The 2500-nt window shown below is 39.2% G+C and overlaps 1 protein-coding gene across 1 annotated transcript in view; it reads left to right on the top strand.

Annotated features, from left to right (window-relative positions):
- The window catches only part of LOC137971567 (spermatogenesis-associated protein 20-like), a 10000-nt gene that overhangs the window by 1609 nt on the left and 5891 nt on the right, over positions 1-2500 (top strand). The window contains exon 2 of the mRNA XM_068818373.1: positions 792-1010. Coding sequence (XP_068674474.1) covers positions 792-1010 — 219 coding nt within the window. The remainder of the gene's footprint in view (positions 1-791; positions 1011-2500) is intronic.

The following is a 2500-nucleotide window of genomic DNA, read 5'->3' on the forward strand; positions in this document are numbered from 1 at the left end:
ACATGAGAATTTTATTCCATAAAGCTCATTCGTACAGATAGATCTATACGCTTTATTTCACATGTGAAAAAAGCCTATACCGCCAATCAGAATGGCGTACAGCTCTTTCATGTGTGGAAGTACAATCAATGAAGGATAGCGTTAAGGGCTTTCGAAGCCAATCACTCGTGCATCTCGCGCAAATCGTACGTTGTTATTGCATTTGGTTCTATTGTTAGTGAGTTTTTGTTTCTAATTTGCGTTCAGAAAACTATTTCAATGAAAATTCTCGTCTTATCATATGTGTAATTAACAGCTCACGACATAGAAAGTACTTTGTACGGGGTTGTATTCACGCGTTTGTGTCAAAAACCCGTACGAGCGAGCGAGGGTTTTTGACACAAACAACTCGTACTTCAAAATTTTTATTAGCGCAAGCTAAAAAAGATCGCATGTAGTTTCTTTTTTTTTTTAAGACAAACTGACCTTCCTTAGTATGTGTGGGCTGTTCCTAATAAAGTAATTTTTTGTAGTTCATTGATGTTGATTGCCCCAGGGATTTTTTCCGTGTGTTTTTCCAGTCCCTTGTTGATGAGCCCTACAGCACCTATAACAACTGGTACTGTTTCTGTTTTCATTCCCCACATTCTGGTTCTTTTAATCTCTAGGTCTTTATATTTGGAGTTGTTATTATTATTATTATTATTATTATTATTATTATTATTATTATTATTATTATTATTATTATTATTATTATTATTATTATTATGAAACGGCTCTAAGAACAGTTTTATCTCCTCTTATATTTAAAGTTTGGTGGATTCTATTCTGCTGAAGACGCAGATTCTTTGCCGAGCAAGACCGATTCTCACAAGAAGGAAGGTGCTTTCTGCGTTTGGGAGGAGAAGGAGATTCGACACCTTTTGCGGGAGGAACGAGTCACAAATGAATCTGGCGAAAATATTCCCACCTCATGCTTGTTTTTAAAGCACTACGGAGTTGAGAGCGAGGGAAATGTCAAACCCCATCAGGTAAAACCTAGAATTCTGGTTAGAAACAAGTTCAAATCTTAAGAGTCTCGGCAAAATTGGGTACTTGAACCACCTTGCCTTTCTTCCTCGATTGAACGCTGTTTGGGTTCAGTGTTTTCGACAGTTTTGTAAAGTTAGCGGACATATTTCTGAAAGCACCGGGCGTGACATTTTTGCCTTGCGAGCGCCAAAGGCGCGAACTTCCAAGAGGGTCTGGGGGCTTGCACCCGGGAAATTTTTTTCATAGAACACTCAGAAACGTTGTTTCCAGTGTTTCTGGAACCCAAGAATCAGTTTCCCGGGCATGGCTGGAGTTCACTCAAATTCTCTTTAAAAAGCGTATTTAAAAAAAACTTGTAATAATAAAAAATAAAACGAACCCCTCAAATATTGGCATCAAAGTACCGGACATGGAATTGGAAACCAGCGGACGAAACGTCCGGCCTCCGGCCTCAAACGAAAACTCTGTGGGTCTAGTGGTGTGATTTGCTGGTACATTAATATTAAACAGAAGCACGTATTAAACCTTGGAGCGTGTAACTTGCAACTCTTTTCCTTGGAACAAAGCTCGGGATTTTAGGACACCAACTTTGTGCCCAAATATGGACAAGAATAAGATCGAAGCTGCAAGCGCGGGAAAACACACGAGCCACGTTACATCCAAATAAGGAAATTTTTAAACTCAAAAAAAACCCAGCTCTGAACCAGAGTTAAACACTTCAAGGTAATGAGCTTCTGTATTAAAGATATTGGCCGTTTACACACGAAAAGTCGAACTAGTAGGGCAAATCGTCTGTTGTGAAAACGAGACGAAAAAATACCAGAAATTTAGTAAATGAAATCTAATTTACAACTGCAATGTTAAACTATATATGATAATCACATTATGAAATTCGACATTAAAATTTGAAATTACCTGCATTGCATATTTTCCCCGGAGCATCAATATTACGTTACCCGAAACTAGGCAGTAACAAAGTTCAACATTTATGGAACAGTATCATCAACCTTGTGTGTCCCACAACCTACAATCGAAACGCAACGCAACTGGTATTTATACAGGAATGTCAATACTTCAAGCGCACTGCTTAAAGTGAAGAACAGGTAAAAAGTAAGCACAAAAAAACCGTGAAGTTTATCAGATTTACGGCATCTACCAGAAGGGATAATCCAGAACATGACTGCTGCTTCTCCTGGCTGACCCGGGGTCTGTGTTCGGTGTAGTGACATGATCCTGCATAAGTTATGTACGTTTCTTTCATTGAAGCAATTTGTCGCTGATCATCAAGACCGTCTTCCTAAAGTGTTCAAAGCTTGTAAACAGAAGGGATGTCTTCTGCATTCGATACATTTCGCAACGAAGGAATCCATCCCCGTAAAAAGTCTTAAACGAAACGGTCGCCATAATTCCCACAATCAAGAAAACAGGTGCGGGTTCACATTTCAGTTGGCGCCAGGTTGAACTTTTGCCGCTCGCGAGCAAGACGTTT

This window comes from Montipora foliosa, chromosome 9, assembly GCF_036669935.1.
Source record: "Montipora foliosa isolate CH-2021 chromosome 9, ASM3666993v2, whole genome shotgun sequence".
Classification (NCBI taxonomy): Eukaryota; Metazoa; Cnidaria; class Anthozoa; order Scleractinia; family Acroporidae; genus Montipora; species Montipora foliosa.